At 33.1% G+C, this 16,821-nt stretch overlaps 1 protein-coding gene across 4 annotated transcripts in view; it reads left to right on the forward strand.

Annotated features, from left to right (window-relative positions):
* The window catches only part of Ube3a (ubiquitin protein ligase E3A), a 100,652-nt gene that overhangs the window by 72,545 nt on the left and 11,286 nt on the right, over nucleotides 1-16,821 (forward strand). For all 4 annotated transcript variants that reach the window (XM_071608572.1, XM_071608573.1, XM_027924249.3 and 1 more), the window contains 5 exons: nucleotides 1,249-1,393; nucleotides 4,384-4,589; nucleotides 5,354-5,518; nucleotides 6,915-7,070; nucleotides 7,177-7,250. In XM_071608572.1, the coding sequence (XP_071464673.1) occupies nucleotides 1,249-1,393; nucleotides 4,384-4,589; nucleotides 5,354-5,518; nucleotides 6,915-7,070; nucleotides 7,177-7,250 (746 nt within the window). The remainder of the gene's footprint in view (nucleotides 1-1,248; nucleotides 1,394-4,383; nucleotides 4,590-5,353; nucleotides 5,519-6,914; nucleotides 7,071-7,176; nucleotides 7,251-16,821) is intronic.

Consider the following 16,821-nt stretch of genomic DNA (forward strand, 5'->3'; position numbering starts at 1 on the left):
TCATTACTTTAGGAATATAAGATACTTATTCCAGTGATAGTTGCATTGTTTAAAAACATTTTCTAAAATTCCATTTGGAATAATTAGAATAATTTAAACATTCTTAAATATTGTTTTGGCAAATTTAGATCTTGAGGAGTAAAAAACAATTTTTTTTTGGGGGGGGGGGTATCGGGGATTGAAGGGGGCACTCAACCACTGAGCCACACCCCCAGCCGTATTTTGTATTTTTCTTTACAAATACAGTTTCACTGACTTGCTCAGTGCCTGGCCATTGCTGAGGCTGGCTTTGGTGCTTCTGCCTCCAGATCCACTGAGATTACAGGTGTGCACCACCGATCCCAGCTGAGTGAAAAAGAAAATTTTTTTATTACCATTAGATGTTTGGAAGCAATTCAGCAAATAAGATGGATAATTAATCAGACATGTTCTATGTAAATTTTTGGCATAGAACAAATTATATATAAACATTTTACATTAGAATCTAGTGTTGATTTGGTGATTAATCTCACAGTGACTGAATAATCAATATGTACATTATTCTGTAGATAGAAAAAGTGTTTAGTAAAAGATCTATAGTTGAAGAAATGCTAGATACTAGGATTTGTTAATTACAAGTGTATGTTTTACCTGCACTCATTTCAATACATTTTAAAAGATTAATTTATACTGAGTTCCATTGTGAGAGACCATAAACTGTTTTTCTGTTTAGCCAATTTATTTTTCTTAGTTGAAATTATTTTACTTATGACTTAATGGGCAGTGAGACTTAATTCTTGAGTTTTTATTCTAGTAAACATGAAGGACTGTTAGTAAATAATTTTGAAGTTCTGCTTCTTTGCTCCATTGTTTTTGCCAAACGATTTAGAGCAGTCACATAAGCATTAATCTCTCTTAACTTCTATGTCTTTTGAGGCACAAATTTGTTAAAAACAAGTAACAGAAAATCTAATTCTAACTTTCTACTATGTATTATTTTTATAAAACATCAGTAAAATTAGAAAGTAATCCTAAATATTATGCTGGGTTTTTTTTTCTATTCCACTTTTCCATTTTCTTTGAGACTTAATCTGTCTTTGACTTTTTTTTTTTTTTTGGGGTCCGTTTGATTCCTGTTTACATTTGAAAGGAAAAAAAGAGAAAATTTTTTCTTTATTATTTGTTTTTGTGTTGCTTCTACTTATTTTTATTTTGCTTGTATCCTGATAGCTGACAATCATCTTTTACATTTATCTTTTCAAAAACTAGCTAGAGATGATTGCTATGGAAAATCCTGCAGACTTGAAGAAACAGTTGTATGTGGAATTTGAAGGAGAACAAGGAGTTGATGAGGGTGGTGTTTCCAAAGAATTTTTTCAGCTGGTTGTGGAGGAAATCTTCAATCCAGATATTGGTAAATATTTTGATGATATGAATAATATACATCATATATTTTTGAATTAAGAATTTACCTTTACAAATATTCTCAGCTCTGAAAAGCAGAAATGAAGGATGATTTTTGGTATGGAGGACCTATAATCACAGATAACTGACTGCATTGTGTAAATCTGTGCTTTAGGAACAGATTTGCATCATTCATTCAAGTTCTTATTTAAGATTATGTAACCAGGGGGCTGGGGACATAGCTCAGTTGGTTCATTGCTTGCCTCACATACACAAGGCCCTTGGTTCAATCCCCAGCACCATCAAAAACACTGGGGGTAGGGGGCAGTGTTGTTCAGCACCCATGTGTTCAATTCCCAGTACCAATAAAATAAAAAGATATAGCCAAATGTTTTAATAAAGGTAATTATCTTTTTAGTAAATTTGATTGGAAACATCTAAGAATGTTGTAATTTGGAAAAATTGAAGGAGTTTCTTTGTATAGTCTGAAATGGTCCCAAACTCGTGGTGTTAATGAGAGAAGTCATTTGAAGAATGTCAAGAGAATGTCTCACAAGTATATCATACTCAAAGTTCAGAAACTAGTAATATCAAATTAATTAAATTAGATTTTTTTTGCTCTAAGATTTTTCTGGATATGAAAATATCCAGAAAAATATGGGCTGGGATATGACTCCGTGGTTGAGCATCTACCTAACATGAGCAAGGCCTGAGGAAAACATTTTTTCTTAGGTTTTTGTATAGTAGCAATTCCTCCAAACCACTCCAGAACCCTTTTCTTACCTCATATCTAATAGTACTTGCCAGTCAAAAGAATTATTGTTTGAATGCTGTTTGTGAAATACTTATTACATATGTTGGTCTGGAAAGTGAAGGATATGAATCTGATTGTATCTTTCTTTGTTGTGAAAAGTAGGCAAAGCAGAACAGGGAAAAGACTGCCTATTGCATGGTCTGCTTAACGGAATCATTCTGCACTTGTTCAATTTCTACAATGTAACCACTTAGTTATTGGGCTTGCTTGCATTAAAAATTTAATAAAATTATAGGAAAAAGTTTCAACTAAAGATACCATTAGAATTGTGAGGAACATGGCATAGAATCATGCACATCATTTCCCTTAATCTTTGAGTTAAACTGTTAAAGCCTATGGATTCTTAGTACTGTAGGTAAATTGAATTGATGATGAATTAATGTTATTGTTCTTAGCCATTCATTTGTGTGTGTATAAATAGAAGCAAACATTTTAGGTTCATGACAAGTACAGTTAGGATAAGATGACAAATACAGTTAGGATAAGATTTATCTATAATAGTCTAGCCAATATTTTGTTATTAATCAGAAGTCTAGGCTCTTTGTATGTAATTTCTTCACAGTAAACCAGAGACACACAAAACTATATCCTTTTTGAGAAAGGAAATTAATTTATGAACTTCATAAGGAATTGGTTTGTAGGCTTCATAAATTTGGCAGACCCTTCACTATGTAGCTTCTGATGTATCTGGAAATGTTAAACATTAGATTAAAATGTATTTGGATTATATGCAAAAATAACTTTTAAGAGAAAAAATACATTAAGCTGTTCCAGGTGATAAGATAATGAAGTGATGGCAGTAGGAATCTTAAAGAATATCTTACAAGAGGCATCCTTTATGGGACTTTTCTTCTAGCCACAGTGTTTTGATTTCATAATTGCTATTTTTTTGTATATGGAGAATCTGTGCTCTGGTTAATTTCTAGTTCCTTATTCTTAAGCCTAAGGACATGCATTTGTGACATTTTACCACATTTACTATTTGCCACCTGAAATTTTTAGCACTTCCATATATACTATAACTTGTCCTATAAATAAAACATTTTTTAAGATCTAAATTGTGAGCTGGGGATGTGGCTCCAGCGGTAGCACGCTCTCCTGGCATGTGCGGGTTCGATCCTCAGCACCACATAAAAAATAAAATAAAGATGTTGTGTCCACCGAAAACTAAAATAAATATTAAAAAATTCTCTCTCTCTCTCTCTCTCTCTCTCTCTCTCTCTCTTGCTCTCTCACTCTCTCGCCCTCTCTTTTTTTTTTTTTTTTAAAAAAAGGATCTAAATTGTGAAACTTAAGTATGAATTGGATAATTTACAAAACATTATTCCATGAATTGAATTTAGAAAAATAACCTGTGTTTAATGTATGCTTTTAGTGGTCAAAGAGGCATTTTAAAATCCCTGTTATTTTTAACTTAAAGTAAAAATGAATGACTTTTTAAAAGCTTTTGAAATTATTATTATTGATTTAAAAATACATTTTTATGCTATGTTATTTCTGAATTCTGTTCTGTTGGAAATTACAGATTTTTTTCAGATCTAATTTTAAAAATATTTTTATTTAGTTTCACAGTAGTAATTGAAAAACATTTAGTAAAATAAAAAGAAATAATAAAACCAGTTATTTTCATTCCCTAGTAATGCTTTTTCATGTACTAAAAATGAAAGAGTTCTGTTTTCTAAGGAATGATGCTAAAAAGTTCTCTAAGTTGATTTTTTTTAAATAACCACCACATGAAATTGAAAGATTACAAAACTACTTTTGTTATATATTAGTTCATTTAATATGTGTATTAAATGGCTTTTACATATAAGCTTTTAAGGAAATCTCACATGTTTTGGGGTCATATGACTTTGCTTTTGCACTTAATTTTCAGTGATTGAATAAATTCAATGTAAATTCACCCTTTGAATGTTTTAATAGATTATAAAACTTGGATTTAATGAAATACTCTACGCTTTCTAGAAATGCTACCATTTCATATTACCTTGTTTCTTTACTTGTTAAAATTAACATGCCAGCATTTGCCACATTTATATCAACCAATTATATTTGGGCATTAGTTTCTCATGTTCAGATGTGAGTTTTTTATGTGTAATGATTTCAGTTTTACATTTATGCTATTGTTCTTCACCAATCTTTCATAAAATAAAAAGTAATGTATTTTTTAAAATTATTTATTGTAGGTATGTTCACGTATGATGAATCTACAAAATTATTTTGGTTTAATCCATCCTCTTTTGAAACTGAGGGTCAGTTTACTCTGATTGGCATTGTACTGGGTCTGGCTATTTACAACAACTGTATCTTGGATGTCCATTTTCCCATGGTTGTCTACAGGAAGCTAATGGGGAAGAAAGGAACTTTTCGTGACTTGGGAGACTCTCACCCAGTAAGTTCTTTGTCATTTTATATTTAATTTCTTAGGTTTTATTTAAATGTAAAAGCAGTTTAATTTACATAAAATGTTACTAAAGGTTTTCAATATTTTTACCTAGTAAGATAAAGTTATCTTAAGTCAAAGAGGGAAATTTCTATATGTTACTGATTACAGGCAGGTTTTTTTTTTTTTTTTTCTTTTTTTAGACTAATTCCATAAGGAAGAGTCTGTAAACATTTATTTTTTTAATGTGATCATATAAATCTGCCAGGTGAAATCACAGTTGCACTGGCTTAGGGACTTGGTGTGTTCAAGTTTGTGTGTCTGTTTCTCTCCTTCTGCTCTGTCCTCCATACTTGACACTGTGGATATTGTCATAGAGCACAATGTGAAATCTGTTGCTGAATTGGTAGTGTGAGGTTTCTTAGCAAAGAATGGAACATCATCAATGACTGACAGTCTTTCTAGATTATGAACTATTTAGGGGACAGGAAGAATGGATATCGTTTATGGTCCAGTTCTCTCTGACACAATTTGTATTTTTTGTTTTTATTTTTCTAAAAAGAGTTACATGCAGGAGCTGGGGTTGTGGCTTAGTAGTAGATGGCTTGCCTAGCATGCGTGAGGCACTGGGTTCATTCCCTGGCACCACATTATAAAATAAACAAATAAAATAAAGGTATTGTATCCATCTACAACTAAATGTGTGTATCTATCAGTTATATACAAATAATTTTTTGTATTTTGAAGTTAATTTTTCCATTTCTCATTATTAGGTTCTATATCAGAGTTTAAAAGACTTACTAGAATATGAAGGAAATGTGGAAGATGATATGATGATCACTTTCCAGATATCACAGACAGATCTTTTTGGTAACCCAATGATGTATGATCTAAAAGAAAATGGTGATAAAATTCCAATTACAAATGAAAACAGGAAGGTAATGAATGTTTTTATATATTCATTGTTTTTGTCTCTTTGATAACAATTTCAAAACCTGTATGCTTGTGATTTTTAAAGAAGTATAATAGAGTTGGAACCAAGAACAAAGAAATTAAGTACCCAAATTCATGCAAATGGTAGAGCTACAGTTTTCAAAAACTTGGATTTAATCTGGTGTGTGAGCACACAGTTGAGTACTAAATTCCTTAATAAGAGGACATTTAGTAGGAGAGAATGAGTACCTAAATGTGGCTATAGTATAAAACAAGAAACAGGGTTTTTCTACCTTAAACTTAAGAAGCAGATAGGACCTTGTGATTAAAGTTTTTACCACACACAAAAAAATGATAATTGCATTTAATGTGTATGTGTATTTCTCATTTGGTATGTAATTGTACTTCTAAAGCATTCTTTACATCAGATTTGGATTTCTGTTGACCAAAACGTATTTGTCTGAAAACAAGTAGCAGGAAAATTATATACATTTGTAATATACCTATAAGGACATGTGCTTATATTAAAATATTACACTTATTTGTCTGAAAACAAGTAGCAGGAAAATTACATACATTTGTAGTATGCCTATAAGGACATGTGCTTATATTAAAATATTACACTTATTTGTCTGAAAACAAGTAGCAGGAAAATTATATACATTTGTAGGATACCTATAAGGACATGTGCTTATATTAAAATATTACACTTATTAAGTTAGGATATAAAGTTCCTTTTATGATTCAGTGTAGTAGCTTAGGCATCAAGCAAAACACCAGATTTTTTATGAACTAGATGCGTAGGTAGCTTACCAATATTCTGTAGTAGATAGCATGAGACTTTCTGGTTTGCTCAAATTTAGTACATTGTACTCTATTAAAAGTTTTGACTATTATAAATGTACACACGGTTTAAATGTAAGGGAACCTAAAACATTATATTAAGGCCTCAGCTTTTTTATTTTTTGATACCAGGGATTGAACTTTAGGGGCGCTCAACCACTGAGCCACAACCCCAGCCCTATTTTGTATTTTATTTAGAGACAGGGTCTCAACTGGGTTGCTTAGCACCTTGCTTTTGCTGAGGCTGGCTTTGAACTCTCAATCCTTCTGCCTCAGCTTCCAAGCCACTGGGTTTACAGGTGTGTGCCACCATGCCCATTTGAGGCCTCAGCTTTTATATTCAGTCTTGTTTAAAATACTATGAAAATTGAAACATATATAACCATTTTATACACATGAACTTTTTACAGCTTAATATTGATTATTGTAGAGAATTATGAAATTGTAAGATATTTTCCTTTGTATAAAATTTTAATTTTGAAAAGTGTTCTTGAATGATTTGCCCACAAATTAGGTGTTTTTTTTTAAAGACATTCTTGTGGTTAATGTTTTCGGCAGGAATTTGTCAATCTCTATTCTGACTACATTCTCAACAAATCAGTAGAAAAACAGTTCAAGGCTTTTCGCAGAGGTTTTCATATGGTGACCAATGAATCTCCCTTAAAGTATTTATTCAGACCAGAAGAAATTGAATTGCTCATATGTGGAAGCCGGGTAAGAAAGCAAATGTCTGCCCCCACAAAAATTGTTTTAAAGCATCACGTATTGTTTTAATGGTGTAATGTAGAAGACATTAAGACATATTTTCTTGAATTTGCAGAATCTAGATTTCCAAGCACTAGAAGAAACTACAGAATATGATGGTGGCTATACCAGGGACTCTGTTCTGATTAGGTGAGGTACTCAATTCTTAAGAGGACTTTTGTCTCTAAATATTACTTACCAAATAAGCAAACTTGCAATTTCTCAGCTGCAAAATTAGAACTGTATTTGTAATATAATCATCAATGTTTATAGTATGATTTATTTCCCAAATGAAATATTTATGTGCATTGTTTTCCCCTGTATATTGGTTATAATTTACCTGTTACTCCTGGTGATGTGAAATGGTACACTTTTATTGAAATCCGTATGGCAAATACATACATATTAGCATGTACTTCTACTAGTATATAAGTAAGCATTTCCAGTTAATTTCAGGGTAGAGGTTTCCAGTTCTGTCTGCTTCTGGCAAATGCCTTTGCTACCATATTGTCTACCTCTCTGTAATATCCCATTCAATCCTGAAAAACACAAGACTTCCTTATTCCCGGCTGAGATTGGTAAAAGAGACAGCGATGCCTTTTGGCAGTGGGGTGAGGTGAGAAGGTATACAAACAGGTACCTTCCTGGAAAGTTCTTGCTCTGGAATGCAAATATGTAAACACCAGAATAAATATTAACTTTTGTCTAGCAACAAATTGTATTTTTTGTTATTTTATATTAATTATTATTAATTCTTATTGTTATTTTGTTCATCTTGGTTTTATCTCCTCTTTCTGGTGCACTCTTGGTCATTTCTAGCTGCTGCATTTATTGCTAGCAGTCATTATATTGGTACTTGGAGTTTAAAGGTGATTCCTATCACATGGTGATAGGAAAACCCCAGTTGCCAGTCCCAAGATGTATCACATCTCTGTAATACAGATAATACTTAACAGTTGTTATTAAAAACGTAGCATCTTAGTGTTTCCTTGAAAATATTAGAAAATATCTATATTTTAAAAATTTTAATTTGTTATATATGACAAAAGAATGCATTTCAATTCATATTACACATATGGAGCACAATTTTTCATATCTCTTGTTGTACACAAAGTGGAGTCACATCCTTTGTATCTTCATACATGATACGATAATGATGATTATTGATACGGTAATGATGACTATCACATTCCACCATTTTTCCTACCTTCCCTCCCCTTTTCTCCTAGAGTTCATTTAATACCTCCCTGCTCCAGCACATTATGAATCAGCATCCTTAAATCAGAGAAATGATTCGGCATTTGGTTTTTTTGGGATTGGCAAATTTCACTTAGCATTATATTCTCCAACTTCATCCATTTACCTGCAAATGCCATGATTTTATTCTCTTTTAATGCTGAAATATTCCATTGTGTGTATATACCACATTTTTTTTTTCCATTCGTTTACTGAAGGGCATCTAAAATGAGATGGATTCAAACTAAAAAGCTTGTCAGCAAAAGAAACAATCTGTGACGTGAATAGAGAGCCTACTAATTGGGAACAAATTCTTAACACACGCATGTCAGATACAACACTAATCTCTACAATATATAAAGAACTCAAAAATCTTAACACCAAAAAACCAAATAACCCCATCAATAAATGGGCTAAGGAACTGAACAGACACTTCTCAGAAAAAATTATACAATCAGTCAACAAATATATGAAAAAATGTTCAACATCTCTAGCAATTAGAGAAATGCAAATCCAAACTACTCTAAGATTTCATCTCACTCTACTCAGAATGGCAGCTATTAGGAATACAAATAATAAGTGCTGGCAAGAATGTGGGGGAAAAGGCACACTCATACATTGCTGGTGTGACTGCAAATTGGTGCAGCCAATATGGAAAGCAGTATGGAGATTCCTTGGGCAACTGGGAGTGGAACCACCATTTGACCCAGCTATCCCACTCCTCAGTCTATAACCAAAGGACTTAAAAACAGCATGCTACAGGGACATAGCCACATCAGTGTTTATAGCAGCACAATTCACAATATCTGTGCTGTTTTTTAATGGAGAAATTGCTTCATAGGTTTTTGAGTTGTTACTTCCATATAGGGGTACTTAAAATTTGACTATTTCTTTAAGAAATTTTTATTATGGATCATGATTGCTTGGGTTTACTAATTCGTTAAGCTTTGCAATATGGTAATATTCTAATTCTTTATTTCTCCTTCGTTATTACTTGTAACATTTCTTAAGTTTTACCTATAATACTCATCTACTTTCTAGTTTCCCAGAATTATAAATCCACATATATGATCCATGTACATGCATATATATATATGTATATGTATATGTATATATCAGCATAAATGCTTGAGTTTTATTAGTTACTAATTTTGAAAATAACATGATTCCCTGTTTCCTAATTGTTCCCAGGATTGTGTTGATGATATTGATGTTATATGAAGTTAGATTTGAGTACAGTGAAGTATGTAAAACTTAACTGGGCCGTTCAGAGTTTTAGAAAATTATATCCATATAACAGATCTAGATGTAGACTGTGTCCATTATCCCCACAGTACCCATGCATTCTCTTCTAGTCAGTGCTCATTCATCACAGGTAACCACTTTTTGTTTGTTGTCACAAGTCTTGTCTGTTATTGAATTTCATGTAAATGAAATCACATACTTTTTTTGGCCTTTGTACTTAGATAAGCAGAATATTTTTGAGATGCATCCATGTCATTGCATTAATTTCTAGTTCATTGTTTTTATGGCAGAATAAGGTTGCATTAGATGCATACACAAAATTTGTTCATCTGTTCTCCTGTTGGAGAAAAACTGGATTATCTCTGGGTTTGGGGCACTTATGAATAAAACTGTATGCAGTCTTAAGTGTTTTCTTTTTTCTGCACACCATTCTACACCTCCACCAGAAATCTCAAAGTTCATTGTTTCATATCTTCTTCAGTATTTAGTGGAGGTAGTAGTCTTTGATTTTAGTCGTTCTGGTGAGTGTGAAGTGGTACTTCATTGTAGCATTAATTTGCATGTCTCCGATGACTAATGATGTTGAGCACTTAATATGTTATTTTGGCTAGTCATATTTTTGTAAAATTTCTCCCCCCTTTTAGTTAGTTTTTTCTTTTTGTTGTTTATAGACTTTTCCTTTTAAAATACATTCTAGCTGAAAGACCCATTTCTAATATGTATTTTGTGAATACGTTCTTCCAGTGTATAGCTCTTCTGTAGCTTTTCTGAATTACTTTGGCACTTGAAAATCGGTTTGTGTGTGAGTCTTTTGGACTCTACTCTGATTTACTAATTTATTTGAATGTTTAATTTAAAATTTTTTTCTAGTTGTAGATGGACGTTGTACCTCTACTTTATTTATTCATTTTTTTTTTAATGTGGAGCAGAATTGAACAGTGCCTCACACATGCCAGGCAAGCACTCTACCACCGAATCACATCCCCAGCCCTGATTGATTTGTTCTTTTACCAAAATCAGACTGTGTTCATTCTTGCAGCTTTATAGAGCAGGTAAAGCTTTACAGGGACCTCTTTTGATTATACTAGATTGCTTTGGTTATTTTATTTCCATATAAATATGAGTCAGTTTGTTAATTTCTACAAAGAAAAGAAAAAAGCCTGCTGAGATTGTTATTTGGTTTGCTTTCACTGGTGTAGGTCAGTTTGGAAAGAATTGTAATTTTAACAGTGTGGAATCTTGCAAACCTAGAGCATATTATATCTCTCTATGTAGATTTTTATTAGTTTCTCTTTTGTAGTTTCTGAAATTGAGCACGTTAGGAATAAGTTTGAGTATTTCACGTGTTTGATATTGTTGTTAGTGCTCTTTATTAATTTCATTTTTCCTTTGCTTTTCTAGCATATGGGGAAAATTGAATTTTTATGTATTGACTTTGTATCCTGTGATCTTTGTAAAATCACTAATTCTAGTATTTTTAAAATAGATGTCTTAGGGTTCTCTTTGTAAATAGGTCATCCACAGATCAAGTCATATTTACTTCTTTCTTTATGAACTTTGTGCCTTTTATTACCATTTCTCTATAAAACTGACTAGCTGGAATCTTTGGTAAACAGAATTCTTAACTTATTCCTGATCTTACTAAGCAGAAAGAATACAGACATATCTTAGAAAGATTGTTGGTAAGTATTGACGATTATTTGAGCCATCAAGTCCTAACTTTTTTTCCGGTGAAGGATTTTTTTCGATGTTGACATTGACAGCTCCTGTGACTGATCACGGTTGCTAAAGGCTAGGGTGGCTGTGGCAATTTCTTAAAATAAGACCACAGGGAAACTTACCATATCAGTTGATTCTTCCCATTCACAAAAGATTTCTCTGAAACATATGATGCTGTTTGATAACATAGTAGAGTTAGTCCTCTCAAACCTTGCCCTTAACTTATCAACTAAATTTGTATAAAATTCTAAATCTTTTGTTGTTATCTCAACAAAGTTTATAGCATCTTAACCAGAGTTGATATCATCTCAAGAAAATTCTTTCTTTGCTCATCTGTAGGAAACAATGTCACATTCATTACAGTTTTATCATGATATTACAACAGTTAAGTCACATCTTTAGGTTCCACTCAAATTCTAGTAGCTCTTGCTTTTGTCCCCTACACCTTTTTTTTTTTTTTTGCCTCCACTGAAGTTTTGAACCCCTTGAAGTCATCTATGAGATTTGGAATCAGCTTCTTCTCAACTCCTGTTGAGGTTCATATTTTGACTTTTTCCCATGAATCACAAAAGTTCTTAATTTCATCTATCAACAATTGTGAATTCTCTCCTTGAAGATTTTCAACATTTCCCCCCACTCTGGTGATAGGAATCAAAATCAGGGCTTCACACCTGCGTGGCAAACATTCTACCACTGAGTTATACCCACTGCCCATCTTTGAAGATTTTCAGTTTACTCTGTGCAGATCCATCCAGAGGAATCATTGTCTGGCAGCCATGGTATAATGAAGTATATGTCTAAATAAGACTTTGAAAGTACTCCTTGGTCCATGGGCTCTAGAATGGATGTTGTATTAACAGACATGAAAACAACATTAATCTTATTGCACCTCAGAGCTTTTGGGTAACCATTTGCCCATTGCAGTTAATCTTTTCAAGGGACATTTCTTTTACTGAGCAGTAATGAACTTAAAATATTTAGTAAGCCATGTTGTGATAACAGATGTGTTATCATCTGGGCTTGGTTGTTCCATTTGTAGAACACAGGTATCATAGTTTTAAGGTTATTCTTAAGGGTCCTAGAATTTTTGGAATGATAAATGAGCAGTGGCTTCAACTTAAGTTACCAGCTGCATCAGTCTCCCAAGTTTTGGAGCCAGACACTCTGTTCTCTTTAGCTATGAAAGTTCTAATTGGGATATTCTTCCAATATAAGGCTGTTTTGTCCATATTGAAAATGTGTTGTTTAGTGTAGCTAACTTCCTTAATTAGATCTTCTGTATAACTTGCTGTATGTAGCTTCTACATCAGCACTTGACTGCTTCACTTTGCATTTTTGAGTTTTGGAGATGGCTTCTTTCCTTAAACCTCATGAACCCATCTCTGCTAGCTTTAATTATTCTTCTGCAGCTTCCTCATTCTTTCTACCTTCACAGAATTAAAGAGGGTTAAGTCTTTGTTTAAGAAAATTTGGCTGATTTATTCTATCTACACCATTAAGAATTTCTCCTATTTCACTTTTTTGACATTTCTGTTCATTTGAGTAGCAATTGTAATTTCCTTCAAGAACTTTTCCTTTGCATTCACAACTTGGGTAACTTGTACTAGAGGGTTAGTTTTCAGCTTATCTCAGCTTTCAATGTTCCTTTCTTTTTAAACTTAATCATTTCTAGTTTTTAATGTGGAGATATGAGACTCTTCATCTGAACACTAGAGGCCTTTGTAGGCTTATTAGTTGGCCTAATTTCAATATTGCATCTCAGGTAATAGGGAGGCTCAAGGAGAGAGGGGAGAGGTGGGAGAATGACTGGCCAGTAGAACAGTCAGAACATTAAGTTCACTGTCTTATATAGGCATGGTTTGTGATTCCCCCAAATAATTACAATACATAAAAGATCACAAATTACCATAACAGACACAGTAGTAAGGAGATAATAGTAAGGGGAAAATTCAGAATATTTTGAGTACTACCAAAATGTTATACAGAGATACAAAGGGGGCCAAATCAAAGCAGTTGCAAAAATGACATCCCTAGGGGCTGGGGTTGTGGCTTGTGGTAGAACGTTTGCCTAGCACCTGTGAGGCACTGGGTTCAATTCTCAGCACTACATAAAAAAATAAATAAAGGTATCTTGTCCATCTACAACAAAATATTTTTTTTTAAAAAATGACATCCCTAGGTGGTTGACTGAGGGTTGTTTTAAAAAAGAAAAATGTAGTATTAAAACACAGTAAAGCAAAGCTCAATAAAATTGGTTATGCTTGGGCTGGGATTGTGGCTCATCGGTAGAGCGCTTGCCTAGCACAGGCGGGACCCGGGTTCGATCCTCAGCACCACATAAAAATAAAGGCATTTTGTTGTGTCCATCTACACCTAAAAAATAAATATTTTTTTTAAAAAATTGGTTATGCTTATAATTGTTATCCCATTAAAGTTTTTGTTTCTCTGGGATAAATACCAACTGTGCACTTGGTTTTTACTGTTGAGTTTTGAGAGTACTTTATGAATATACCACTTCTCTCCTTCCTCCATTGAATTGGTTTTTCTTGTAAGTCATAAATCAATTGGGCATATATGTATTGGTCTGTTTCTGAGATTTGTATCTCTTCATTGGATTTTGCTTCATGCATATTTGAGGCTTTGTCACTTGGTAATTAACCATTTAGAATCAGTATGTCATCTTGGTATACTGGTTCTTTATCATTATTTAAGGTCTTATGTCTTATAATTTTCTTTGCTCTAAATCTGATGTAACTATAACCATTCCTTTTTTAAAACGAATGTTTGTTTGATGTTTTCCCATCATTTTCTTTCAATCTGTGTTGCTGCACTTGGAATCAATTTCTTGTAAATAGCATATAGTGAGGTCATATTTTTAAAAATCCTATTCTATCAGTCTCTGCCTTTTAATTGGTATACTTAGACTATTTATATTTAAGGCAATTATTGATATGTTAGAGCGTCATTTTGTTACTTCATTATTTGTTTTCAGTTTCTTTTTCATTCATTTGTTATTGTTATCCATGGTTACTTGGTTATTTGAACTTTTTTATTTTGGGGGGGTTGTCTTGATGTATTTATAATGTTCTTTTTTTATGTGTTTTGCTCTGTGTCATTTTCTTCATGGTTACTGTGGATAGCACTTTATACATATGTGACTTACTGTTGTTCACTGATATCAGCATTTTACTTTGGATAAAATGCGAAACCTTGCTTTCATTTTTGGTCTCTTCACTAATATTTTTGTGTTGAGTGTTAATACCATCATAATTTTTATATCAGTTGTCAAAAATCCTTTATAGAACTTGTAAGACATTATTTTTTTCCAAGATTCTACCTTTTAACATTTCCCCTAGCTGATCTTAAAAGTCAGTTTGGTAATGACAAAGTCTTTTAATTTCATGTATCTGAATGTGACTTTATTTTCCCCTGTATTCCTGAGGAATAGTTTCATTGATGCTATGGTCCTGTGTCTTTACCAAACATGGAAGGTTTTCAGCCATTCTTTCTTTTTTTTTTTTAATTTTTTAATATTTATTTATTTATTTTAGTTTTCGGCAGACATAACATTTTTATTTGTATGTGGTGCTGAGGATCGAACCCGGGCCGCACGCATGCCAAGCAAGCACGCAACCGCTTGAGCCACATCTCCAGCCCCTCAGCCATTATTTCTTCAAATACTCTTTCAGCCTCACTCTCTTTTCTCTTTCGGGGCTTCTAATGATACAAAATGTTGAGTCATTTGTTATTGCTCCACATGTACCTGAAGCTTGGTTCATTTTTCATTCTATTTTTTCTCTATTGTTCTCTGTTCTTCTGTCATCATCATTTACTGTTGAGTCCATCCAGTGATTATTTTTCTCCTAGTATATTTTTTAGGCCTGTAATTTCCATTTAGCTCTTTTTATTGTAATTTGTATTTCTTTCCTGACATTGTCTGTTGTTTCATTTTTGAAACAGAACTTGTAATTGCTTGTCAAATCATTTTTATGATGATGGTATTAAAAGCCTTGTCAGATAATTTCAACATCTTATTCATCTCTGTGTTGGCGTTAGTTGATTTTCTTTCTTTGTGATTATTCTGGTTTCTTATGAAAGATTTTTTCTTTGTGAAGGTATGACAGGTGAATTTTTATTGCATCGTGATAATTTTGGCTCTATATTAAGAGACTTGGGATTTTTTACTTTAGTAGGCAGTTGTCTTGTTTAGGTTTAACACATGTAGATCCTGGTGTGCTTTTTGAGTTGTGGTTCCAATGACAATTTTAGTGTTCAGAGGTTTTGTGGTGCTCTTATGGTTTAATTCATTTATTTCATTCCACTGGGGGCTTCCACACACTGGTCCCTGATGGTGCTACTTGAGGGGCTTCTCTGGGCTAAGCTTCCAAAAAGCCTTCCATAATGTTTTTTTAGTGAGGGAGGAGCACCTCAGTAGCTCTCTCTGGGCTAGAGAATGCCTCATAAACTGTGGTCGGGCAGTTCTCCTGACCATGTGGTACTTTGGGACTTCAAGGAACTCTTGAGGCTTACAGCAAAAAGTAGCACTTCCAGGGCCAGAACCCATCATAGAGCAAAATTCCTCCTATTAGTGCCAGCAAACTGTCTCTAAATAAAGAAGGAATGCAAGGCATTGTTTCATTGCTTCCCCCGTCCCCAATTCTTAAGATTTTCTTATTTCTATTTTATTTGAGGGGTATTGTTTTTATCTTTATTTCTTCCTTTTTTAGTTAAATTTTAGTTTCTTTGTATTTGGCATGATTTTTTTCCCCATTTTTTCCTAATTCCTCCTTAGTTTAATCATCTTTTGAGACTTTTTCTTCAGTCTGCTTTTCTAAAGTTTTTCAGATATTGTTCTTCAATAACTTCCATTATTTTAAAATTTGTTTCAGCTCAGTTTGAAATTTGTTTTCGTTTTTCATCTGTTTTATTGAGATCTTTTGTTGTACTTTCATTCCCTAAGGACATTGTTTCATGAACATACTCTAATAATAACTTGGGGCAATTTTTCACTGTGATCCTTTTGTTTTCTGTTCATTTTCATTTTAAGTGAAATGACTTTCCTATACTTTCAAGAGAGAGAGAGAGGGGTCAATATAGCTTCCCCCACCCCACCACTTCAGAAGGGCTCTATGTTTGTTTGTGTAAACTGATAAAAAGTAATGGTGTTCTGCTTTTTCAAATTGTCATCTTTACTACCTCATCCTGTATATATTTCAACTTTCCTTTATCTGTTTTATCCTTGACCTGACCCATTTGGATGTTGTTCTCAGCAATATCTCCTCAGCCCGGGTTTGTTTTTGAAAGGTGTTTTGATTATTCAAGAGTTTTAAGGGTCCTGACCCATCATTAATCATCTACAAACTGAATTTTGTAGAACTCCCTTCAGCTTTTAACTGCTGTTCTCAGATTGACTTGTGCTTTTAAGTGGGTGTCAATTTTGAGAGTCTCCTCCTCTCACTGCTATCAGAAACCCAGAAGTTAACTTCTCTTCTACTTGATGTATAGATGTTGACACCAACCA

This window comes from Marmota flaviventris, chromosome 2 (assembly GCF_047511675.1).
Source record: "Marmota flaviventris isolate mMarFla1 chromosome 2, mMarFla1.hap1, whole genome shotgun sequence".
In the NCBI taxonomy this organism is placed as follows: domain Eukaryota; kingdom Metazoa; phylum Chordata; class Mammalia; order Rodentia; family Sciuridae; genus Marmota; species Marmota flaviventris.